We start from the raw sequence: 25,496 nt of genomic DNA, 5'->3' as shown, positions 1-25,496 counted from the left end.
CTAGTCTATAGACTATTCTATAGTCTAGTCTATAGACTATTCTATAGTCTAGTCTATAGACTATTCTATAGTCTAGTCTATAGACTATTCTATAGTCTAGTCTATAGAATATTCTATAGTCTAGTCTATAGACTATTCTATAGTCTAGTCTATAGACTATTCTATAGTCTAGTCTATAGACTATTCTATAGTCCAGACTCTACTCTAGTAGATATGTAGTCTAGTCTATAGTTTTGACTATAGTCAAATCTAGTCTTGGCTATAGTTAAAACTATAGTATAATCAGTAGTTTAGTCTATAGTCTAGACTTTACAATATACTAGTCTATAGTCCATTTTATAGTCTATAGTCTTGTCTATTATCTAGTGTATCTAGTTAAGATTATAGTCTTATCTATAATTTGTTCTTTCAACTAGTTTATAGACTAGTCTCTAGTATAGTCCATAGTATAGTATATAATATAGTTTATAGTTTAGTATATCGTCTAGTTTACAGTTAAGTCAATAGTCTAGTGTATAGTATACAGTTTAGTCTATAGACTAGTCGTTAGTTTAATACATAGTTAATACTATAGCCTAGTCTATAATCTATTCTATAGTTTAGTGTATAACCTAGTCTGTGGTCAAGTCTCTAGTATAAAGTTTAGTCTATTGTCTAGTTTGTAGTCTACACTATAGTTTTTAGTTAGTCAAAGAATTAACAGCAAATTAATTTAGTTTTTTTTCAAAATCCAAAAAGTTTTATTTATTAAAAAACTAAGTACTATATTAAAATACCAATTTTCCAGGCCTGACGTGAAACTAAATGTTAAAGAAATAAGTATGTATTAAACAAAATGTGTGTTTGTGTGAGAATTTAAAATGATTTGTATTAAAAAATACTTTTTTTTGTTTTATAAATAATTCTACTATAATAATAAGTATTTGTTAAGAATATTTGGAAAATTGCTTTCTTTTTCATGATGTTTTTTTCTCAAGAGAGATAGAGAGGAGTAGGAAAAACTTAAATTAATACTTGTCTTTAGTTTATACAGTTATAAATAGTATATGTATATATATAAAACCTAGCCTGATGATTCGAGTTTTTTTTGATTTTTCAAGAAAATTTTATATTTTATTAAAAAATAAATTCAAAATTTTTTTTATTAAAGTTTGTTTGTGGTTTTCAAAAAATATTTATATAGAGAGAGAAAAAAATGTTTTAAGAATTCATTATAATTAATAATAAGAAAAAATTGTACATATTTTGTAAGTCTTTTTAAAGTGTTTTTTCTTGGTAAATTTTAAGTAGTAAGTTTTTTGTTTGTTAATTTTAGTTTGATTTTCTTTTTCTTTTTTGTAAATTTGGCTGAATATTACTTGTTTTCTTATATTTTTTTTAGATAAAACTTAAAACTAATAAAAGTAATTAAATATTTTACATAATAATATCCCAAAAAGAAAGAAAAAAAGAAATTAAATTCTTAATATAAACAGTAGTAGTATATAACTATAAGTGTAGTAGAGAGTATAAAATTAGTTAATATAAGATCCATTTAAAGTAAATTAGAAAATTGTCTGAGGACAAAAAGGTCCGCCTGCAGATTTATTGATTGGATTTAAATAAAAAAACTATAATCCTTCATTTAACATTTCAATATTATGTTCATACAATTTATGCGTTTGAAAACATTTTACTCCACAACCTTATTTTATGTTTTTTTTTTTTTTCATTTTCTTAATTGTTAATTAAATATATAACTTTTTTGTTTCATTAAAATAAAAAAACATCAATTTGGCATATAATTTTGTTTTTGTTCTTTAACTATATATATAAAAAAAGAATTAAAACAAAATATTTATTATTTATTTTTATATAAATTTAAAAATAAATATTTCAAAACTCACCATTTTATATTAATTTTATATATAAACAAAAAAAATTGTTATTAATTTGATTTATTGGTTCATCGGTGGTGGCATAGGACACATGGGGCAACCAGCAGCACCTTTATGAAGAAGGGGGAAAGAAAAGAAATTCAGAAGAAAAGTTCTAATAAATAAAGAAAAGTTAATTAATTAAATTAAAACAAAAAAAGGAAAATTAAAAAAAAAATTATAAATATTTTAATAAAAAACTTAACAAAATTAATAAATTTTTATATAAACAAAGGCAGTTCAAAACTAGTGATTACTTTAGTAACGGTTCCTCTTTCACTTTGTTCTAAATTTCGGAACTGAAAAAGTTTAGAGACTAAAAATAAGAAAGAAAATCTAATTTTTCTAAACCTTTTAAAAACTTAGTTTCAATGAAAATATTAATTTTTAGAGAAAATATCAATCAACTTTTAGTGAAAATTCTAACCTTTTAAAAATCTTCTTTTTATATATTAGTGAAAGTTTAAAATTTTAGTGAAAATTTAAATTTTTAGGGACAATTTCAATTTTTAGTGAAAATTTCAATTTTAAGTGAAAATTTCAATTTTAAGTGAAAATTTAAATTTTAAGTGAAAATTTTAATTTTTAGTGAAAATTTCAATTTTTAGTGAAAATTTTAATTTTTAGTGAAAATTTCAATATTTAGTGAAAACCTAAATTTGTAGTGAAAATTTAAATTTTTAGTGAAAATTTAAATTATTAGTAAAAATTTCAATTTTTATAAAAAATTTAAATTTTTAGTGAAATTTCGAATTTTTATAAAAAAATTCCAAAATTTAGTAAAAATTTAAATTTTTAGTGAAATTTTAAATTTTAAGTTCAAAATTTTAATTTTTGTGAAAGTGAAACTAAACTGATCTAAAACAGAAATAGAACTGAACCTGAACTGATCTAGAACCAAAATAGAACTGGACTAAATCTGAACTAGAATTAAACTAGAATTAAAATGGAAGTGAAATGAAACTAAACTTGAACTGAACTAGAACTGAACTAAAACTGAACTAGAACTAGAACTGAACTAGAACTGAACTAAAACTGAACTTGAACTGAACTAGAACTGAACTGAACTAGAACTGAACTAGAACTGAACGAGAACTGAACTAGAACTGAACTAGAACTGAACTAGAACTGAACTAGAACTGAACTAGAACTGAACTAGAACTGAACTAGAACTGAACTAGAACTGAACTAGAACTGAACTAGAACTGAACTAGAACTGAACTAGAACTGAACTAGAACTGAACTAGAACTGAACTAGAACTGAACTAGAACTTAACTAGAACTGAACTAAAACTATACTAGAACTAAACTAGAACTGAACTAGAAGTAAACTAGAACTGAACTAGAACTGAGCTAGAAGTGAACTGAACTGAACTGGATATGTACTAGAAATAAACTATATATTATAAATATTACATAATGAAGTTTTGGACTTTCAAAAAATTTTTTCTTTATTATGTCATTTTTTAAAATTAGCCAAAAACACAAATTTACACATAAACCGTTGAACCAAAGATTTTAAAATTTAGATCTCTATGAGAACAGTAATAGAGACCATAATTAGAGACGTTAACAAGAATCGGGTTCAACTAGTATTAACCATAATAAACAATTATCAATCCCTTAAAACTAAAAGACAAATTACCAAATAAAAAGTACTAAATACTTTTCAAATACCTTTTTAATGATCTTTATGTTTTCATATTCCATCAAATAACTCTGTTGTCCTGTTACCCCGAAAAAAATGGTAAAGTTATGTCCTCCAACCACTCAAAACTTACCATGCATATTGGAATGTCTATGATTATGATGTAACATAGCGGCCGCTGTGGCATAAGGTGGTGGCATATTTGGCTGCTGTAATGGTGGCGACAACGGTCTATTGTGTAGAAGTTGTGGCGGTGGTGCATGTGTTCCACCATTAACAGCATTAGTGCCACCGTTTGTCATAAACATTTGTAAATTTTGACCACGCATTAGATATGGTGGAGGGGTCAATGTTGGTGGTGGTAATTGTAGTTGTTGCTGTTGTTGTGATTGTGTTTGTGGCAGTGGTAGTGCATTCATACTAGTTGCAGTTTGTGTTACTGTTGTTGTTGCTGTTGCTGGGTGTAAGGTATGTGGTGATAAAGCTCTTTGACTACATTGAGTATTTATATTGCGTGTTGCAGCCGTATTTGAAATCTGTTGCAATAAACGACAATCGGCCGCCGTATAGACAGATGATGAAGAGCTAGTATCATGTTGGGCATAAGAACAAAGTCCACTATCATTGGACGATACCGATCCTATACGTACACATTTGGGAAGAAATTCGAAAAATCGTAAATTTGTACAATCAATTTGTATCAATTGATAATCTTCATCTACTACTTGTTTTCAATCGCAACATTACAAAATTTATTATTTAGTATTTTAGTTTTTGTTGTACAAATACATACGTTGCATTAAACCATTTGCAATAGGGTGCAATATTTGTGTGTGTTAAGTAGAGTGACAGTTGTTGTTTAAGAGAGTAGAGTAATAAATTTATATAAAATAAAAGAAAAGTGTTGAGATATATTTAGTTTTGTGAAGTTTTTAAAGTTAGCACCACACCATGAGAGATTAAGACAAACTATAGTTTTTTTCAGATAGCAATACCATAACAGTATTTTAAGGCAGTAAAATTTTGAGTTTTTTGTTTTGCTACTACCAACCAAAGCCATTCCAATATGCATAATTTTGTGAGTTAGAATTTCAGATTTTTTAACAAGACTAATTTTATAAAAGAATTTTTGAGTTTTTTAAAACTTATATTAGGCAAATTACTACTTAAATTTATTTATCTATTTTATCAAATAAGTTAATTTTAAAATGATTTAGAAATTTAGGGGATAGTAAGGTCAGTTTTGGAAATATGAATACATAATGATTTTTAGTACTGTTCTTCTTCTAGTTCAACTCTAATTAAGTTTTAGTTCAGTTCTAGTTTAGTTCTAGTTCAGTTCCAGTTCAATTCTAGTTCAGTTCTAGTTCAGTTCTAGTTCAGTTCTAGTTCAGTTCTAGTTCAGTTCTAGTTCAGTTCTAGTTCAGATCTAGTTCAGATCTAGTTCAGTTCTAGTTCAGTTCTAGTTCAGTTCTAGTTCAGTTCTAGTTCAGTTCTAGTTCAGTTATAGTTCAGTTCTAGTTCAGTTCTTGTTCAGTTCTAGTTCAGTTCCAGTTCAGTTCTAGTTCAGTTCTAATTCAGTTCTAGTTTCGTTCCAGTTCAGTTCTAGTTCAGTTCTATTTCAGTTCTAGTTCAGTTCTAGTTCAGTTCTAGTTTAGTTCTAGTTTAGTTCTAGTTTAGTTCTAGTTTAGTTCTAGTTTAGTTCTAGTTCAGTTCTAGTTCAGTTCTAGTGCAGTTTTAGTTCAGTTCTAGTTCAGTTCAAGTTTAGTTCTAGTTGAGTTGTAGTTCATTTCTAGTTCAGTTTTAGTTAAGTTCTAGTTCAGTTCCAGTTTAGTTCTAGATCAGTTCTAGCTCAGTGCTAGTTCAAGTCTTTTGTTACATGATTAAAATATTCAAATTCGAATATTAGCTCTAGCTTGTTTAATATTCAACTAAAAGGCATCGATATAGATATGAATTTTCCATTGTACAAAAAAATTTCTTGTATAAAATGTATTTATGTTTAAAAATCAGATTTTTAATTTCTTAAATTTAAATGTTTAAATTAAAACTGCTTCAACTTCTTACTAAACGCTTTAAGCTTTTAAAAGCTAAAACTGTTGAGACCTTTAAACATTACACCCAAAAATAAACCTCTAACAAGACTCTTTTAAAATACAAATAACTTTGCTCTGGCAGTATGTAATTATAGAAAAACGTGTGTGTTTATCTTAATCTACAGCTATTGACTTTTGAATGTCAGCTAGTAAAGCACAACACACTCAACTTTAGACCGTTTAATTATGGCATATAATAAATAAAACTACTATTTTTATATGTTATTAAAAATAAACAAATAAAGTTCATAAACCGTTTCCCTTTTTAGCATATACGAGTGAAACAAATGAAACAACAATAAACTACGAGATGTTTAGCTAAATAGTAAAAAAATATTAATTTAAAATATAATTGAGAAAAAAGTTAGTAAGCCTAGATATATGGAACTAAACTACTTTTTCATATAACGAGCAAATAATATGAAATAATAATATAAGAACTACTTTATGAAATTATAAAATAAATTTTTCATACGATGTACTTACCAGAGGTAACAGATTTCCTTAGAGGTAAATCACGAAATGTGGTAACACTACTACTTTCTAAATTTAAATCCACCGAAGGCAAAGGGGGTGGTGGAGCTGGAGTATCAGAATGAGAACGTTCGTGTATAGAGCGTGGAGGAGGGATCATAGAAGCTAAATGTGAAAAAACGAGTTAAAGTTAAATTAGTTGTATTGTTTATTAAGATAGAACGGAAGTCTAGTCTGTCTAGTGTAGTCTACAGTCTAGTTAATAGTCTACTCTATAGTCTAGTCTATTCTATAGTCTATTTTACAGTCTAGTCTTTAATCTATTCTATTGTCTATATTCTAGGGTATATTCTAGTATATAATCTAGTCTATACTCTAGTCCGTAGTCTAGTCTATAATCTAGTCTATACTCTAGTCCGTAGTCTAGTCTATAGTCTAGTCCGTAGTCTAGTCTATAGTCTAGTCTATAGGCTGTTCTATAGTCTAGTCTATAGTCTAGTCTATAGTCTAGTCTATAGTCTAGTCTATAGTCTAGTCTATAGTCTAGTCTATAGTCTAGTCTATAGTCTAGTCTATAGTTCTAGTCTATAGTCTAGTCTATAGTCTAGTCTATAGTCTAGTCTATAGTCTAGTCTATAGTCTAGTCTATAGTCTAGTCTATAGTCTAGTCTATAGTCTAGTCTATAGTCTAGTCTATAGTCTAGTCTATAGTCTAGTCTATAGTCTAGTCTATAGTCTAGTCTATAGTCTAGTCTATAGTCTAGTTTATAGTCTAGTCTATAGGCTATTTTATAGTCTAGTCTATAGTCTAGTCTATAGTCTAGTCTATAGTCTAGTCTATAGTCTAGTCTATAGTCTAGTCTATAGTCTAGTCTATAGTCTAGTCTATAGTCTAGTCTATAGTCTAGTCTATAGTCTAGTCTATAGTCTAGTCTATAGTCTAGTCTATAGTCTAGTCTATAGTCTAGTCTATAGTCTAGTCTATAGTCTAGTCTATAGTCTAGTCTAATAGTCTAGTCTATAGTCTAGTCTATAGTCTAGTCTATAGTCTAGTCTATAGTCTAGTCTATAGTCTAGTCTATAGTCTAGTCTATAGTCTAGTCTATAGTCTAGTCTATAGTCTAGTCTATAGTCTAGTCTATAGTCTAGTTTATAGTCTAGTCTATAGTCTAATCTATAGTCTAGTCTATAGTCTAGTCTATAGACTAGACTATAGACTAGACTATAGACTAGACTATAGACTAGACTATAGAATAGCCTATAGACTAGACTATAGACTAGACTACGGACTAGACTATAGACTAGACTACGGACTAGAGTATAGACTAGATTATATACTAGAATATACCCTAGAATATAGACAATAGAATAAATTAAAGACTAGTCTAATTTATAGTCTAGTCTATAGTTTAGTCTATAGTCTACTCTTTGGTCTAGTCTATAGCCTAGTCTACAGTCTAGTCTATAGTCTACTCTTTAGTCTAGTCTATAGTCTAGTTTATAGTCTAGTTTATAGTCTAGTCTATAGTCTAGTTTATAGTCTAGTCTATAGTCCAGTCTATAGTCTAGTCTATAGTCTTCTCTATAGTCTAGTCTATAATAGACTATAGTCTAGTCTATAGTCTAGTATATAGTCTAGTCATTAGTCTAGGTCAGTCCATAGTTTATATTTTCGAGTTCAAAAAACGTACCTGGCATAGAATTACTACCGGATGCTAGACGTCTATGCGAGCAAGGACTTGGTGTAGGCGTTGAGGCCGCCGCCAGCGCTGCCGAAGCTGCTGGATTAAAACCATGACTGTGTAAATGATGAGGCTGCGCCAGAAGCGGTATGTTTCCAGGCAAAGTAGCTGCCGGCCTGGGAAAGGGTTGATGAGGTCGTATTTTAGTAGATTCCGATAAGGATAATATCTTACGTACCGCTTGCGGTGAGGCGGTGCCAAATTTTGGACAATTTGGATTCATATTATTGCGACGATTGTCACTAGTTGAAGAGGTAGAGGAGGTGGTCGAGAGGGTAGGTGACGAGGGATGTCTTCTTCTCAAAGATAACGAAGAATTCGGGGCAGATGATGAATTGGAAGTATGAGAATAAATGCTTAATTGATCTCCTCCAGTGCGTGAAGAATTGCCACCGTGTTGCGATGAGGTTGAGTTAGAGGAAGTATGGGCTGGTTCACATTCGAGAGAGAATTTATGTAAAATATCTTCATCGTTTATGATTTTCAAATTATTGAGATATGCTTTTACTCGTCTAACCATTTGAGCCTCTTCAAACATTTTCTTAGGATTGGGAGCGGCAGTTGATTTTTTTCTTCTCTTAATGGTGGCATTACCAGCATTAGCCGCTATTATGGTGGGTCCCTGATTGGAACCTCCCTGTGATGTAGACATTTGATTTAAAGAAAACATAGCATTGGAGGGCGATTGGCCTTTTAGCTCCAGAATGGCTAGTAAATCATAGGGAGAAGAACACATGTGCGAAAGTAGACGCACCTCTTTGGCTATCATGCGTAGTTTTTCGAAATTGATTAAATCCTCTACCATAGTATCATTACCCAAATGTATAAAGGTTAAATCTTTGCGTACTATGGGATAGAAGGGTAAAATCGGATGTTGATTGAGCAATTCCGAAGAAACCAATTGCCGGTATTTGGACATATTTCGTGAGGGATCCATAAGATCTTGTAGATCTGAGAATAGTCTTTGATATTTTGAGGGTAATTTCTCCCAGGTTTGCCTTAGACGCGAAACAGCAGCATGTCCCAGACCAGATATAATGGCAAACATTGAATTGAAATTGCGACATTCTTTACAGTGGCGGGCAATTTTTATAAATTGTTTGACAATTTTCATGCGTCTTACAATATTGTGTTCACCACAGATTTCCGTGACCACCCAGAACATTTCACGATTAACCAATTCCGAGAATTTACTTAACATGGGCACACCGTATTTGGTTTTTAAATTGAAAAGATCATCCACATATTCGGTAGATTCAATCTGACGAAATATGCTAAAGTCTTGCAACGTTAATTGTATAGCCAACTCATAGGCATTGAGTTGTAGGAAATGGACATTCGATTCTCTTACCAATTCCAAGGCTAACTCATCGGGTACCAAAGTTTCAGATATGCCATTGGTTTTCAAATAATAGCGAGAGGCAAAACCTATACGTTCGGCTAAATTCTGCAATTGGTCGGGTAATCTACGTTGTTTTACCATACCGCCTTCACCTACACTAACCTCACACAAGGAGAAATTCGAACTGGGATCGTGTATGCCGAATTCCTGTAGAGCCAACATAACCACCTCATGGGCAGTGGTTTCTTTGTTAATTAGTAAATATTTACAGGTTTGATCAGCTTTAAAGACTTTGAGTACATGTTCTGGATAATCGGGTACTAAACTGCCGGTGGTGGAGACAGCAGAGGGTCGGTGCACAGAGGCCGAGAGGTAATTACTCGGATTGCAGATATTTAGAACGTTGTTATTGGGTGCTGAGGCATCTTCATACTGTAGCGAGGTTAAATCAGGATTTGATTGTGATTGATAAAGTCTGCCGGGTCCATGCGAAGAAGAACTAGCACTGCTTAAAGAGCCTGACTTCTGTTTTTCATTACACCCCACATTTAGCAAAGCATCGCTGGAATCATTTAGATTAGAGGCCTGTAGACCCGTCACATTTTTATGCAGCAAATTCATTTTGGCCAAAGCTATCTTCAGCCTTCTCTTAGGGGCCAAAGTCATAAAGCCACCTCCTTTAGAATCGCCCTGCAAACCATTAGAATCCTTTTTGCCGGAAGCATTAACACTTTGTAAAAGATTATTCATAAAATTCGAAGCCATATTACCGGAAGAGGGTGTCTGTATGGGTGTGCCCGGACTTTGTACGCCTCTATCGGTTTGATCTTCACCTGGCGAAGAGTGTAACAGCATATCCACCGAACTTAATCTTACAATATGAGCACGATTAGCGGCTGCCGCTGTTAGTTCATCTGTAGTTGAGTCTGCTCTGCCATGCAGTTTGGCCACATCATTAGCACAAATGCGTCTAGGACTTCTTAAGGATTTAGAACCCAAGCCCGCCACATTGCCATTGGCAGAATTTATACCCCCATTGGCGGTTATTTCAACAGCCTGCATCATTTCTTTGAAACCTAAAAGATTGCTTTTGACAGTGATACTCAAGTGGGTGCTACCCATTAGAATTTCCAAAGCTCTTTTGCTGGTGACATGTTCAAAACTTTGGCCATTAACTTCGTGTATTTGATCGCCGCGCTTTAAGCCTGCTTCTTGAGCCTTAGAGGCTCTTTCCACATGTGATATATAAATGCCACAACCGCCTGTAGCCACACAGGCTCCTCTCATTTCATAGCCTCCTATAATTTTGAAATTTAACGATTCATCTCTAGAGCTACGCGCTAAAATGCAAGATCTCATGCGTGCCTTAGCCGCACAGGCTATGTGCAGTAAACGTAATTGGCTCAACAATTTCTTGCGTTCTAGACCAGCCTCAAATATTTCCAAAAATTCCATCATTTCATGATCAGCCTCAAAATCGGTAAAATGATTATTTACCCACAATAATACCACACGGGTAACACGATCTCTGATTTCCTGAGCCGTAGCATTACTGGCAAATTTGGGCACCGATTCAGCGCCATTCGAATCGGCCTCAAACCATGATAACAGTTTGTCTGTAACCTCTTGGGAATTTTTTATAAAAATTCTATGAGTCAATAGGAAATCTTCTACATAAAAAGGATCTGTCATGGAATTTTCCTCTACTAGTTGCTGCAACAAACGTTCCGGTGAACCTCTAATTACAACATGACCCCGTTTGGCATTAGTGCCAGCAGTAGCTGAATTATTTGCCGCCGTTCCGGGAGCATCATTTGTACCTATTTGTCTTAACTCAGTAACCATAACCACTCGTCCCTCCTCATCTTCATGACGTCTAATATTCTCCTCACCCTGATGTTGGATACGATAATAATCCGTTTGTGTTATACACACAAATTGGCAATCATCACATTTCGTACGCATAACACCCTTATGATACAATTTATCCATTGTGGGTAGAATACCAAATGAATCACCCACTTGTAACTCTTCACGTTCACCATTGGCATGTTCGATTTCGACGACACCATTGATTAGTACCGACCAAGAATCAAGCTCTTCACCATCGGACATAACGACAGTGCCGGCCTTATCGACAACGGCAAATACCATAACGGAGCAAAGAGCTCGCCGTACGGCCAGTGTGATATTTGTAAAGGCCTTAAGACCTTGTGTAAATTCCAAAAGAATTTCAACATCTTCTTCGGTACGTTCGGAGGGATCTTTCTCTAAACAATCACGTACTGCATCGCGGACATTGAGACTCTGCAAAAAAGAGGCAAAAAGAAATTTAAATATTGGATTATTTTTGTTTTTTTTTTCAACGAAAAGCTTTTTAAGTAAACTTTTCAAACAGAAAGCTTTTGTGTGATAAAGTTCTATGAAGAAAGTTTAACTGAAAAGTTTTTAATAAAAAACTATTTAAATGAAAAGTTTTATATAAATTTTTTAATGAAAAGCTTTTCTAAACAAGCTTTTTATTAAGAAGTATTTCTTTAAATAAACTTTTATGAAATAAAAATTTTTCTAAGGAAGCTTTTTAATAACTTTAAATAAGCTTTCTAAAATAACTTTTTATTAATGAAAAGCTTTTTTAAAAATTTTCATTAACGAAAGTTTTACCTTAAGAAATTGGTTTACAGAACATTTTTATAAAGCTTTGTTAAGAACTTACTTTTAAAAAAGCTTTTCTTAAGGAACTTTACATTAACAAAGAGCTTTGAAAAAACTTTAATAAAAAGCTTTAAAATGTTTATACCATGTTTGTAACGAAAAGCTTTTCTAAACAAAGTTTTCATTAAAAAATTGTAAATAAACTTATCACCAATATAACTTTTTAGAAAGATACTTTTCATTGACTATAAGCTTTCTAAAATAACTTTCTGTTAACGAAAACTTTTCTAAATGAACTTTTTAATGATTATAAGCTTTCCAAAAAAAACATTTTATTGACGAAAAGATTTCTTTATACATTTTTCATTAATGACTAGAAAGATACTTTTCATTGACTATAAGCTTTATAAAATAACTTTCTGTTAACGAAAAGCTTTTTTAAATGAACTTTTCAATGATTATAAGCTTTTCAAAAAAAATCTTTTTATTGAAGAAAAGATTTCTTTATACATTTTTCATTAATGACTACAAGCTTTCTAAAATGACTTTTTAGTAACAAAAAGCTTTTTTTAATTTTCAATGACTATAAGCATACTAAAAAACTTTTACTGAAGAAAAGATTTCTTTATAGATTTTTCATTAATGAAAAGTTTTTCTGTTACGAAATGTTTTCTGAGGAATATTTTAAAAGCTTTTCTAAAAAACTATTGATAGCAATTAATTATAAAAGTTTTAAAAGAAACTTTTTATCAATATCGAAAAGCTTTCCTAATAAGAACTCTTTAAGAATAAAAGCAATTCAATTAAACTTTTTATCAATATCGAAAAGCTTTTCAAATAAGAACTTCTAATAGCGTAAAGTTTTCAAATAAAAAGTTTTAATATCAAACAAGCTCTTCAATATAAGAAAGCTCTTCTGAAGAAACTTTTCATTAACGAAAAGTTATCTAATAAGAGTTTAATATTGGAAAGATTTCTGAAATAAACTTAACATTAGTAAAAAAATAAATAAATAAACTATTTTAATGCAAAGCTTTCTAAAAATATGTTCAAAAAAAGTTTTAGTATCAAACAAGCTCTTCAATATTAAAAAGCTTTTCTAAATAAACTTTTCATTAACGAAAATTTATCTAATAAGAGTTTAATATTGGAAAGATTTCTTAGCAAAAAGGTAATCAAATAAACTTTTCTTTCATGCAAAGCTTTCTAATAAAAATGTTCAAATAAAAAGTTTTAATATCAAACAAGCTCTTCAATATAAAAAAGCTTTTCTGAAGAAACTTTTCATTAACGAAAATTTATCTAATAAGAGTTTAATATTGGAAATCTTTCCAATTAACAAAAAGGTAACCAAATAAACTTTTCTTTAATGCAAAGCTTTCTAAAAAAAACTGTTCAATATCTTTCAGTTATAATGATTATTTATTGGCAACTTTTTTATCAATATAAGTAAATATTTAATAGTTTCGGTCAACTTTCTTAGGAGAAAACCGTATAAACTCTAATAGAGTTTGACTGGTAATTGAGAAAAAAGGCATATTTAATGACAACAATGTTTGATTTAAGAGTAATTTTACAACGAAATTATTTTTTATCACTTAACCAACATTGAAACTTTCTTTTCATTTAAATGCATTTAATTTCATGTTCAGTTTATTTCAATACTAAGTAGTTATTGTGATGGTAGTGTCGTCGCCAATAATCAAGTCTTTTTACAGTTTTTTTTTCTTTTCGTTTACTTCTTTTGCTCATTTTGTTATTATTAGTTTTTTTTGTTAACTAATTTAACTAAATTAACAAAACATTTTTCATTTTCTCATACTTTTATAAATCTATGTAACTAAAGGTCTGGTTTTCTTTGCATGTTGTATATTGCGGGGTATGTACATACGTCCGTCCGTCCGTCTGTCTGTCTGTCTGTCCGTCTGTCTGTCGTTGATCGGTTTCTTTAATACCTACATTTAATACTGTTACTATTTTTAATGATATTTTTTTTTCTTTTATGAAAATTTTTTTCTGCTTTTTTATATTATTGTTGTTGTTTTTTTATATATTTCGTTCATTGTCCCACTTTAGGTTAATCTTATATGAGTATGTTTGTTTTTTGTATAAACATTTTTTTTTACACCATTTATTATTATTTTTTTTATTATTGCTACTATTTTTTGTCATTGGTCGGTCGGTTGTTGCTATTATTATTGTCTTTTAGCTATTATTCGTTTATTTCAGTTTTTATATATTAAAAATAAAAAAAAAATGTATGAGAAGAAGTCTATAACATCAACACGTACATTAAACAATAGCTATAGCTTTGAGATAGTTGCTACAAAATATTATATATACAATAGTCATAATCATAATATAAGCTACATAGTTGTAGATTTCATACAACTAACTAACTAACCAACCAACCCAAGCGGGCGAACGTTCAAACAGCGAATCAACATCATTAACATTATTATTATCATTCATATTAGGTGCAATTTATACAATTTACTACATAATTTAGGGTTTTTGTAAACATACATTGAAATACATATAATGATTATGTTGACGATTATATAAATTTTGCAAAAAAAAAATTGTTTTATCATACAATATAAAATCATCAAATCCATTTTTAAAAAAAAAGCTACACGTGATTATTTACATTAGTTTTCATTTAGACAATTGAAATTTAGTTTTGTTATGCAGGACCACACAGTCCGTTGAAATATGTACATAAATAAACAAAAAGCGTAAATTATTAAAATACATATCAGCCATATGGGTATTGTATAAAACAATTGTAAACTGGCATAGTTTTTGCAGATAAAAAACTGATATTTTTTTAAATAATATATTTTGTAATAGCTGATCACACAATACAAAATAAATTTACATATTAGTATTGAACATTTGTCTTAAAGAGAGTTTTCATTATTTTAAATATTCAAAATTTTCTATAAGAAACTTTTCAATAAAGGTATTATTGAAATTAAAGATACTTTTCAATAAGGGTATTATTGAAAATAAAGATATAGTTCAGTTCTAGTTCAGTTCTAGTTCTGTTCTAGTTCAGTTCTAGTTCAGTTCTAGTTCATTTCTAGTTCAGTTCTAGTTCTGTTCTAGCTCAGTTCTAGTTCAGTTCTAGTTCTGTTCTAGTTTAGTTCTTGTTCAGTTATAGTTCAGTTCTGATTCAGTTCTAGTTCAGTTCTAGTTCAGTTCTAGTTCAGTTCTAGTTCAGTTCTAGTTCAGTTCTAGTTCAGTTCTAGTTCAGTTCTAGTTCAGTTCTAGTTCAGTTCTAGTTCAGTTCTAGTTCAGTTCTAGTTCAGTTCTAGTTCAGTTCTAGTTCAGTTCTAGTTCAGTTCTAGTTCAGTTCTAGTTCAGTTCTAGTTCAGTTCTAGTTCAGTTCTAGTTCAGTTCTAGTTCAGTTCTAGTTCAGTTCTAGTTCAGTTCTAGTTCAGTTCTAGTTCAGTTCTAGTTATTCTAGTTCTGTTTTAGTGTTGATCTAGATCTGTTCTAGTTCCGTTCTAGTTCTATTCTAGTTCTGTTATAGTTCTGTTCTAGTTCTGTTCTATTTCTGTTCTAGTTTTGTTTTAGTTCTGTTCTAGTTCTGTTCTAGTTCTGTACTAGTTCTGTACTAGTTCTGTTCTAGTTCTGTTCCAGTTTTTCTGTTCTAGTTCTGTTCAAGTCCTGTACTAGTTCTGTTCTAGTTCTGTTGTAGTTTTGTACTAGTTCTTTTCTAGTTCTGTTCTAGTTCAGTTCCAGTTCAACTCTTATTCAGTTTTAGTTCAGTTCTAGTTTAATTCTTTAAAAAACTTGGCTATAATGAAACATATCATTAAAAGGATTTTAAAAGCTTTAAGATAATAATTCGATAATAATTTTTTCTTAATTATGAAACAAAAATTAGAAAATAAAATAAAAAAAAAACTTACGTCCATAGACTCTGCCAAATCTTCTTCATCTGAATCGACTGTTGATTCCACCAAACCAGAGAAATCAATCTCTTCACCATCCAGTGATGAACCGTAAACGGATGCCATTGTATCACTACCACTGTATGCTGAACTTGTATCACTTGAATGAGAACCACGATTGCATTTTTGATGCAATTCTGGTCTAGAGGGTGGTTGATACTACGTAAATGAAAGCAGAAATCGAGAAAAAAAAGAAAGTCAATTAATAAATATTATGCATTTTTCCCTACACACATACACACACATATTTATTGTTACAAAATACAAAGCAATCATTGTTGCACAAATAATATTTTATTTTCATATATTTATATATAGTTTTTTTGTGTGTAAATAACAATTACTTTACAACTTACATGTTGTCGTATATGATGATATGGATCCATTAGTTGTATAGAGGCCAAAACTATTTAAATATGTTGTGTTTGATTTGATATTTTGTTTCTTTGTAAAATTTGTTAAAAAGTAAAGATATATTTGATTTTTATTTAAGATTAATTGTATTTAAAATACATTTAATTTAATTTTTTTTTATTTGATTTATGTTGATTCTTGTTTAAAGTTATTTTATGATATGTTAAGTGTAAAATTAGTGATTTGTTTCATTAATATTAAGTTTTATGTTTGATTTGTACGTTTAGCTTGTTTTACATTTAGAGTCCTTTTTATGGGGATAAAACGACTTTGTTGTAGAAGAATTTTTGTTTAACTTGGAAGATTGTGTTTATTAATGAAAACGTTATCTGAAAGAGGGAAAAAAAGTGAAGTGTTAAAAAAATTGTTGGGCAATTAGTAATAAATATAAGATAAAAATTCGCTAGTTTATAATAAAATAAGTTCAAAATACTGATCAAATTTGCTTTGTCGTATCGTGAGAATAGCAATAGCTTTGTGTTTTATGTGTGTGATTGCATATATGTTTCAATAATTGTTCAACAATAATAAAAACGTCGAAATTTCATAATGAAATTACTCTAAACATTAAATTTTTATAAAAAATTTCCACCTGAGACAAAATTTTCTTTAAAAAAGCCTTAACGAAACATTTTTAAAAACTAGAATTGAACTAGAACTGAACTAGAATTGAACTAGAACTGAACTAAAACTGATCTTGAACTAAACTAGAACTGAACTAAAACTTAACTAGAACTGAACTAGAACTGAACTTGAACTGAACTAGAACTGAACTAGAACTGAACAAGAACTGAACTAGATCTGAACTAGAACTGAACTAGAACTGAACTAGAACTGAACTAGAACTGAACTAGAACTGAACTAGAACTGAACTAGAACTGAACTAGAACTAGAACTGAACTAGAACTGAACTAAAACTGAACTAAAACTGAACTAGAATTGAACTAGAACTGAACTTGAATTGAACTAGAACTGAACTAGAACTGAACTAGAACTGAACTAGAACTGAACTAGAACTGAACTAGAACTGAACTAGAACTGAACTAGAACTTAACTAGAACTGAACTAGAACTGAACTAGAACTGAACTAGAACTGAACTAGAACAGAACTAGAACAGAACTAGAACTGAACTAGAACTGAACTAGAACTGAACTAGAACTGAACTAGAACTGAACTAGAACTGAACTAGAACTGATCTAAAACTGATTTGAGCTAAAATATTGAATTTATTTAAAAATAAAATTATATATTAGTTCTTTTAAATCTACTAAATATTAAAACATTTTACACTTATCAAGTTTAATTAAATATTTTTTAATTATTCTCTTTTTTGGAATTTTTTTTTTTAAATTTTTGATATTTTTTAAGATTGTGATATTAAAAAATTTGCAAATCTTGCATTTTTTAAAAGAATTATTACACGTACAAATTTTAGAATTTAAACATTAATATAAACACAATGTAAACGTAAACATTAATGAGAAACTCAGATTTCAAAGAAAAAAATTACTTTAAAAATTTCAAAATAAATTTAAATAAATAAACGAAATAACATTGAATACTTTATACAATTTACAAAAATTTTGCTGTTATCTTTTCAAGTAAACACAGATAATAACTACTTGAACATAAGTACAAATTGCAAAATAGTAGAGACAGACAGATAGACAGAAAACTGGATGGACAGACGTACAGTCTGTAGAAAGAATGTCATTCATAATAAAACCACCCTACCTGCGGAAAATACATCAGACACAGGCACTTACTCATTTACTTAAACCTAACATTTAAGGTATGTGTGTTTGATAATATGTTAGTCAGTATGTACAACAACATTAAGCAGACACAAAGAAGTTTCAGTTTTGAAAATTATATCCTTTTTTAATATGAACTATCCCTTGTTAATAGTTTTGGTCATAAATATTAACACTTATCAACAAAACAGACTTAACAACAGTGTGCTTAAAAGGTACTTAGCAAAGAAATTAATCATAAAATCTTAACAAATATAACATATTGCTATGGATAATATTAGAAACGAGTCATCATTTAAGTAAACCAATAGACAATATGGTAAAAATGACTTTATTTAAAAAAAGAAAAAGATAATTTAACTTAAAAAGAGTCCATTTGCTTTAAATGCAATAGAGAGAAATAATAACTAACAGCTGTCTAAAGTATTAAACATTTAAATTTATTTCAAATATAATCGGATTTCATAGATTTAAGGAAATAACAACTTTTGTTTTTAAATCTTCTTCTTCGTTAACTAAAATATAAAACTGGTTTAGAAAATTTTAATTATTACTTTTTTTATTGAAAATTAAAAAAGCTAAATTAGACGATAACTTGTTTGTTATAAAAACAAAATTTGCAAGTAATAAACTTGTATTTATATACAATAAAAAGTCTTTTGTTTAAATTACTATAATTGTTTTTAATTATTTAGCTAAAGTCTTAAAACTAAAAACTTTAAAATATGCAAATTTTTCTGGTAATAAGTGCATGTAGTATAATTATCATGATAAAACTACAAAAAATTTGCCAGTAAGATTGTACATGAAAGAAAATTTTTTTGCAAATATTTTAAAGCAAATGAAATGTTTTTTTTTTTCTTTAAAATATAATATCGAAATGCTAAACAATAAAATAAATATTAAGAATTGAATATGTAGCTTATCTAATAAAACTTGTTGTGCCAGTAATAAACGTTTGGAAACATATGATCACATGTTGCTTTAGGAAAATTGGGAATTGTATTTGCAAAATACTTTAATTGCTTGCTAAAAGACCTTGAAAATCTAGATTATTATTCTTTAATTTACATCTACTTAGAGCAAGGTTAGCTAATCTTATAGAATTTAAGTAGGTCAACTAAACTTGGTATTAATTGAAAGTGAACTAGCACTGTAGAGTGCAAGAACTAGAATTGAACTAGACTATAACTGGGTAATAAGTGAGCAACACTTAACTACATTAGAAGTGATACAGAACAGAATTAGAACAGAACTAAAACAGAACAAGAACTGAATTAGAACTGAACTAGAACTAGAACTGAAATAGAACTGAACTAGAACTGAACTAGAACTGAACTAGAACTAGAACTGAACTAGAACTGAACTAGAACTGAACTAGAACTGAACTAGAACTGAACTAGAAGTGAACTAGAAGTGAACTAGAAGTGAACTAGAAGTGAACTAGAAGTGAACTAGAACAGAACTAGAACAGAACTAGAACAGAATTAGAACAGAACTAGAACAGAACTAGAACAGAACTAGAACAGAACTAGATCAGAACTAGAACAGAACTAGAACAGAACTAGAACAGAAGTAGAACAGAACTAGAACAGAACTAGAACAGAACTAGAACAGAACTAGAACAGAACTAGAACAGAACTAGAACAGAACTAGAACAGAACTAGAACAGAACTAGAACAGAACTAGAACAGAACTAGAACAGAACTAGAACAGAACTAAAACTGAACTAAAACTGAACTAGAACTGAACTAGAACAGAACTAGAACAGAACTAGAACAGAACTAGAACAGAACTAGAACAGAACTAGAACAGAAATAGAACTGAACTAGAACAGAACTAGAAAAAAACTAGAACAGAACTAGAACTGAACTAGAACTGTGTTAGAACTAAGCTAGAACTGAACTAGAACTGAATTAGACAATACCTAAAACAGAATAGCACTAGAACAGAACTGAATAGTGATCAAAACTTACAAAAAGAGACTTCATAAATTTTTCATTTATTACATTATAACATTCTGTTGCATCTGCATTTATCCTTTCCAAATACCGTGTCTTTTCTTTAAAAATATTTTATTAGAAATTGTGTTCAATATGTGTTCATATTTAAACAAATTTTCTATTTCCTTTTGATTTACTATTATACACTTTTTAATTTTACTATTTCTTTAGTTTCCTTTATTACAGTTTAAAATTTTCAATACACATTTTACAATTATTTACCTCAGCTATTTATATACACACACAAACATATTGAAATCTTAACCAAAAATTATTTAATTTATTTTAATTTATGCAATTTATCACTATTAAAGAAGAAAAAACTACAGTCATATTGATGATAGTTTTTTTGTACACACACACATTTTGTCTATTTCCTTTGTTTTGCTTTTCAATTACAACAAGAGCGAGAGAGAAAAATACTTAATGTCACTATTGAGAGTACTAGAGATATAAAGAGAGAAACTTAACACTTGTTTGATTTTTTTCCGACAAAAAAAAAAATACGAAAATACCCCGCAGTGTAAAGTTATCGATAGCATTAAAAAAACATACCTTTACAAAAACAACAACAAACCTATACACACAAGGTAACATCACTAAAAACAAAGACAAAAGGTAAAAAAAAAAACACATCACTAATATGGGTATTTTGTTGTTGTTGCTTTTATGCTTTGTTGTACTATTAAAATGTTAACAATACAATTTACTTAAATGCAACCATATTTTAACAACAATTGTGGGAATTTGTTATACAAAAACTCATAAAAACAAAGTAGTTAAAACTGTAAAACAAAATTAAAGGTGGGCGTTTTTTGCTTAAAACTAGACTTTTTTAATAAAAAAAATATGAAAAAAACGACAATTAAAGAAACTAGGGCGTTATGCGGGGGTTTAGTTTTTATATTTTTATAAATTTAATATTACTCACTTGTTTTTATTTATTATTTTTAAACAAAATTGTTATTACAATAATTCACATTTTCTTTATATTTTTAAGATTTTTTATAGATGTATGTATATTTATTTAAATTTGTTTATTATATTCTTTGATATTTTCCATTTTATTTCAATTTTTTTCTTGTTGTAATCAAAGGAATTTCTCTACATTTTTTTCTTCGTTTCTTGTATTTGTTACATATTTTCGTAGTTTTTTTATTATTTTTTTATATTTGTATGTATTTATTTTAATCGCTGCGTTCACTTTTTTTCTACTTTACTTTACATGCCAACCATTTGCACCACTCGAAACTCTAGTGTGTTTTACAGCAACAACAACCGCAGCAGCAATAATAAAAACTACACACATCTATTATTATTACACTATCGCACACAATACGGGTTTTTTTAATTCATCTACACCAATACCCTGAAGCAACAAACACATAGCCATAGAATACATCAAAAAGAAAAAACTCTATGCATAAAGCACTTCATCAACGAATGAGTTTTAAAAGAGACACGAAAAAAATCATGCAACCCAAAAAAATGCGTCTCGTTTTATGTATAAAAGATGGCATTTGTTAAATTCATTATTTCTTTATTAAATTCATATATTTTTTGTATATTTTTAATATTTCGTTGTTATTGCACTTTACTACATTTGTTTTCGATAATTTTTTAAATAAAATGCACTTAAAAGCTTAATTATTTTGTAGAAAATAAAGCAACACAAAAATTTTTCTTCTTTATCGACGCGTCGACGTTTTCGTTTTCTTTTATTAGCCAGTTCTTGTGATTTTCTCTTTTTTCCTACCCAATCAGCAGGGTTGTATTTTAGAAATCTGAGGCGATGAAATTTAACAACGGCGGTGGCTAACACTACTGCGTTGGTGTCAAATCAACTAATTATTTTTTAAACAGAGTTTTTTTAGTCTTTTAAAGTTTACAAAAATCATCTAATTTCCTGCTATATGATGCCATAGTAAAGAATAGAACATAATATTAAAAATAAATTATGTTTTGTTATTAAAAAATATGAAAAAAATATTATTTGTGTATTTTAGTATATTTTAAAGTGACATTTGGTACACAACTATTTCTTACAAGAATAAAAATTTTGCATAATTAAAAATTATCTATCCAAAAGAAAAGCTTTCAAATTTTTTCCATAAAAGAGAGAAACTTTCAAAATTTACTATATAAATAAAAATCTAACTTAATTTTCTATAGAAATATGTAGAAAATTTTTCAAAATTTCCAAACTTATTATGAACATTTTCTAAACGTCTATAACGGTTTGTATATTTTACTGACGTCTAGTTTAAAACATCTTTAACAAAAGGCTTGCCAGATCATTAGTGTTTGGTTATGAAAAATACAGGGTGTATTAAATTGTGTACTGACAAAAGAATTTGAAACACAAAATATGTTTGAAAAACAACGGTTTTTAAAAATTCCAAACAGTAATCATAGATGGCGCAATATAAACTAATATTGTTTATTTACTTAGTTCTTTTACTTATTTGCTCGTGGACATATAAAAAAGAGAAATGAAAAATCGAAGAAAATAAAATTCGAAATATTTCAAAACAGCACATATACCAAAATAAGAATAAATGTTATTGTTGGAAATATAAAAATCCCTAAATTTTTCGAAAATCCTCAAATCCCTCCCACGAAAATTTATTTCCAATTAAAATACAAAATCTGCAATTTGAGGACCTGTTGGCTGCCTACTACAAAAACTAAGACTAGACAGCACGTGACAGCTCAATATGGTGTCGCAGGAAGAAAAGGAAACACATTTTTAATGCACAACAACAAAAATACCAATTTTCCACTGGTATTTAAGAAGAAGAAACATAAAACAAGTAATATACATAAAAAATAAACAATAATAATACAAAATTGACACCACAGTCCAAAGTGGAACATATCGACTTCTTCACACTTATGATACTAGTCATAATTATTATCCATTCTGTAAGACACAGCTGTATAAGGCTTTTCTTATTGCGGTTAAATATAAATTTTATTTAAATGTAGGGTTTAAGGGATTTGTTTAATTTTTCTTTTTATTTCTAGTTAACTAATTTTAAAATAATTAAAAATTTTTTTCCAGTTCTCTTAAAACAATAAGAATCTAATTGAACTGACAGTTTGTTATATTTACTATTTACTGACATGTGTTGTTTGTTTACAGTTTTTGAGGTGAGAAAGTAGCAGCTGCTGTTTAATGAAGATTACCATATGATACAGTGGGGTGGAATGGAAAAATGTTGATAAGGATGTGTAACATTTATCTCTATATTAGTTGTTTCTCAATAAGTTAATGAGTTAGATAGTAAGTTAGTTAGTTAATTAGTTAGTTAGTTAGTTACTTAGTTAGTTAGTTACTTAGTTAGTTAGTTATTTAGTTAGTTAGTTAGTTAGTTAGTTAGTTAGTTAGTTAGTTAGTTAGTTAGTTAATTAGTTAGTTAGTTAGTTAATTAGTTAGTTAGTTAGTTAGTTACTTACTTAGTTAGTTATTTAGTTAGTTAGTTAGTTAGTTAGTAAGTTAGTTAGTAAGTAAATTAGTTTGTTAGTAAGTTAGTTAGTTAGTTAGTTAGTTAGTTAGTTAGTTTGTTAGTTAGTTAGTAAGTTAGTTAGTTAGTTAGTAAGTTAGTTAGTAAGTTAGCAAGTTAGTTAGTTAGTAAGTAAATTAGTTAGATAGATAGATAGATAGATAGATAGATAGATAGATAGATAGATAGATAGATAGATAGATAGATAGATAGATAGATAGACAGATAGATAGATAGATAGGTAAATAGATAGATAGATAGATAGATAGTTAGTTCCTACTTCTTACGAAATTTTCACTTCATGCTAAAAAACGAACGATTGCTTTTAAACAGTTGGCATCACTTGTCAGTGAAAAGGTAAACATTGACATGTCAAAACAAATATTTGATATGTAACAGGAAAATTGTCTACAAATATTAATCTTAATGTTTCCTTTCTTTTAAAGTGGATTTTTTTTTAAACAATTTAAAACAAACATTCAATAATTAATCCATTTGTGGTTTGATGCAAAAAACACAAACTCCAGATAACTTGCTGTTTTTTAACCACTTAAAAACAAGTAAATTGATTTTTATTTTAAGTAGGCCTTTGACAATTTTTCTATTTTTTTCTTCTAAAACAAAATCCATTTTCTTTGGTTTTTTTAAAAAATACCCCAGCATTTTCTTATCAATTTCTTAAAGTCAAAATCCATTAGGCTTATAAAGTAAACTAAAGAAAAATATACCCTTTTTTGACATGACTGCATCATACAACTAAATCGTTATAGGCAATCAAAATCAATGATATTGGTTTTTGATAAGTACCCATCTTCCTTGGCATCTTTAGCCATCATCTTCATCAACCCCAATCAAGCCGACTAACCAAAAAACCAGCTGCAAGGCTTAAGACAGCAAAAACAAACCATTGCTGGGGTCGTCGTCGTCATCGTCTTGTGTCTTTTCTAATCTCTAAACAATCTTTGATTTGTTTTCTTTAAAAACAGCCGAAGAATAAGTAATACAAATATGTATAAGAAAATAGAAAAAGAAAAATTCTTAATACCGGTATCATAAGGGTGATAAATGAAAATACAATATTCCAAACAAACCTACATACACAACTGGCCTAGTAACGTAATACCCCAGAGGAATTGCAATAAATAGAAACAAATAAGTAGAATTATTAGAAAAAAAAACAGAAAACAAAAAGATTCCATATAAATAGAAAATAGAAATAAAACAATAACACACGGGTTAATTCTAGGATATAGATTTTGTTTTCTTTTTTTTTTCGGGGAGTAAAAGAAAATAACCTCAAATCTTGCAAAACAAAAACAGTAATCAGAAAAAATAAACAAATAGACCTTAGAAATCTTCTTATAAGTTGCATTAACAAAATTCCCTTAAGTGTAATATAGAATAAAACGAAAAAAAAACTAAATACATTTTAAGAATAATATTAAAGTTGTTAAAAAATGACTTTAGATTTGTCAAAATTAAGAAAGATTTGTATGAAATTATGATAAATTGGTTTTATTTACATTCAAAAACTTAACTAAAGAAACAAATTTTTAATTGTTATAAAACAAATTGTTAATAAATGTGATATATTCAAACGTTTAATTACTGGTTTTGAACTGTGCTGCGATCATTTTAAATTTATGTTTAGGTTGGCAACTCATAAGAGTTTCTGTTGGTTTACGTCTGAGATAAATTAATTGGTTTATGGGCTTAATAAGCAATGTAGCAGTGTTGCCAGACTACATTTTTAGTTCAGGCCTGACTAGGATCCTATAGACTAGAAAACAGTATTTAGTCTAATCTTTAGTATATACTATCCTACAGTCAAATCTATATAGTCTAGTCTATAGTTTAGTATATAGTCTAGTCTACAGTCTAGTCTATAGTCTAGTCTTTAGTCTAGTCTATAGTCTAGTCTATAGTCTAGTCTAGTCTATAGTCTAGTCTATAGTCTAGTCTAGTCTATAGTCTAGTCTATAG

The 25,496-nt window shown here is 28.9% G+C and overlaps 1 protein-coding gene across 5 annotated transcripts; it reads right to left on the bottom strand.

The window, feature by feature from the left end:
* Positions 1 to 1,343: 1,343 nt before the first annotated feature.
* On the bottom strand, positions 1,344 to 21,000 carry LOC111687387 (rap guanine nucleotide exchange factor 2). Of its 5 annotated transcripts, none has more exons than XM_046950927.1 (8): positions 20,939 to 21,000; positions 16,192 to 16,578; positions 15,794 to 15,994; positions 7,826 to 11,525; positions 6,147 to 6,299; positions 3,594 to 4,204; positions 1,887 to 1,987; positions 1,344 to 1,803 (listed from the first exon to the last, which is right to left on the bottom strand). In XM_046950927.1, the coding sequence occupies exons 2-6, from the start codon at positions 16,219 to 16,221 to the stop codon at positions 3,687 to 3,689; spliced, it is 4,602 nt and encodes a 1,533-aa protein (XP_046806883.1). In that variant the 5' UTR covers positions 16,222 to 16,578; positions 20,939 to 21,000; the 3' UTR covers positions 1,344 to 1,803; positions 1,887 to 1,987; positions 3,594 to 3,686. The 5 variants fall into 5 exon arrangements, with proteins under 5 accessions (XP_046806883.1, XP_023305589.2, XP_023305590.2 ...); XM_023449821.2 differs by having other exon boundaries at positions 3,698 to 4,204; XM_023449822.2 differs by lacking the exon at positions 3,594 to 4,204.
* Positions 21,001 to 25,496: the final 4,496 nt, after the last annotated feature.

Source organism: Lucilia cuprina, chromosome 2 (genome assembly GCF_022045245.1).
Source record: "Lucilia cuprina isolate Lc7/37 chromosome 2, ASM2204524v1, whole genome shotgun sequence".
NCBI classification, from domain to species: domain Eukaryota; kingdom Metazoa; phylum Arthropoda; class Insecta; order Diptera; family Calliphoridae; genus Lucilia; species Lucilia cuprina.
The sequence above is the reverse complement of the archived record's forward strand: the minus strand, read 5'-3'. Positions and strand labels throughout refer to the sequence as shown.

Bases quoted from the DNA above. Each gene is read 5' to 3' on its own strand.
- LOC111687387 (XM_023449821.2), bottom strand. From the start codon at position 16,221: ATGGATCCATATCATCATATACGACAACAT. The intron at 11,526-15,793 runs GTAAGTTTTTTT...TCTTTTTTGCAG, and splicing joins ATTTGGCAGAGTCTATGGAC to AGTCTCAATGTCCGCGATGC. The intron at 1,988-3,697 runs GTAAGTTTTGAG...TTCTTCATAAAG, and splicing joins TAGACATTCCAATATGCATG to GTGCTGCTGGTTGCCCCATG.